We start from the raw sequence: 724 nt of genomic DNA, 5'->3' as shown, positions 1-724 counted from the left end.
TCCTTACGAAATTTGAAATAAAACAAGAATTATCGAAACTAAATTCTTTCTNNNTTTTTTTTTTTTTCAATTTTTCCAAATTATCGGGCAAGAACGCAAGAAGAAGAAGAAGAATAGAAAAATCGAGCAGGTTCTCTCTCTTACGCTTATTTCGTTCAACCTCTCGCATTGGTACCAATCATTCCTTCCGTTCAATCCGGGACGGCAGACTGCCACGCAGGCTGCGAAACACGTAGCCAATATTATCGTTCCTCCCAGCGAGCCTCTCATGTTCCGCGAAATTTCACCGACGACTATCCCCGGCACGCCTCCGGGATTCGCCTTTTATACCGATTCGAATCGAGAGAGGCAGCGCGTGTCGTGGCCTCGATTCGATTTAATGATATTCAATCCGACCGCAGACGTTAATGTCACGGTCGGCCATGGAAAATATAAAAGCTGGGGAAATACGTCTCCAAGAATAAACACACACACAGTGGATTCCATGCTGCATTTGCGCATTAAACTAATAAAACGATAAAACGAGTTTCCTCGTGCGAGCTCGAGGAAAACAGAGTCTTCTTCTTTCGTTCCTTTGCTGTCGTTTCTTTTCTCTCTCTCTCTCTCTCTCTCGAGACAAACGATCGACTTATCGAAGAGGAGGACATCGTTGCGTCGATTATATTGGGGATACTCACGCGAGCCACGTCTCTTTCACGCACAACGATTCAAAGGGGGAGAGGAA

The 724-nt window shown here is 44.9% G+C and overlaps 1 protein-coding gene across 1 annotated transcript in view; it reads right to left on the bottom strand.

The window, feature by feature from the left end:
- LOC102681238 overlaps positions 1–352 on the bottom strand; it is a 1,461-nt gene extending 1,109 nt beyond the window's left edge. The window contains exon 1 of the mRNA XM_006614632.2: positions 145–352. Within this exon, the coding sequence (XP_006614695.1) occupies positions 145–270 (126 nt within the window). The 5' untranslated portion in view covers positions 271–352. The remainder of the gene's footprint in view (positions 1–144) is intronic.
- Between the last annotated feature and the right edge of the window lie 372 nt (positions 353–724).

The sequence above is a fragment of the Apis dorsata genome, unplaced genomic scaffold (assembly GCF_000469605.1).
Source record: "Apis dorsata unplaced genomic scaffold, Apis dorsata 1.3 scaffold_194, whole genome shotgun sequence".
NCBI lineage: Eukaryota > Metazoa > Arthropoda > Insecta > Hymenoptera > Apidae > Apis > Apis dorsata.
This window is presented reverse-complemented; position numbering and strand designations above follow the sequence as displayed.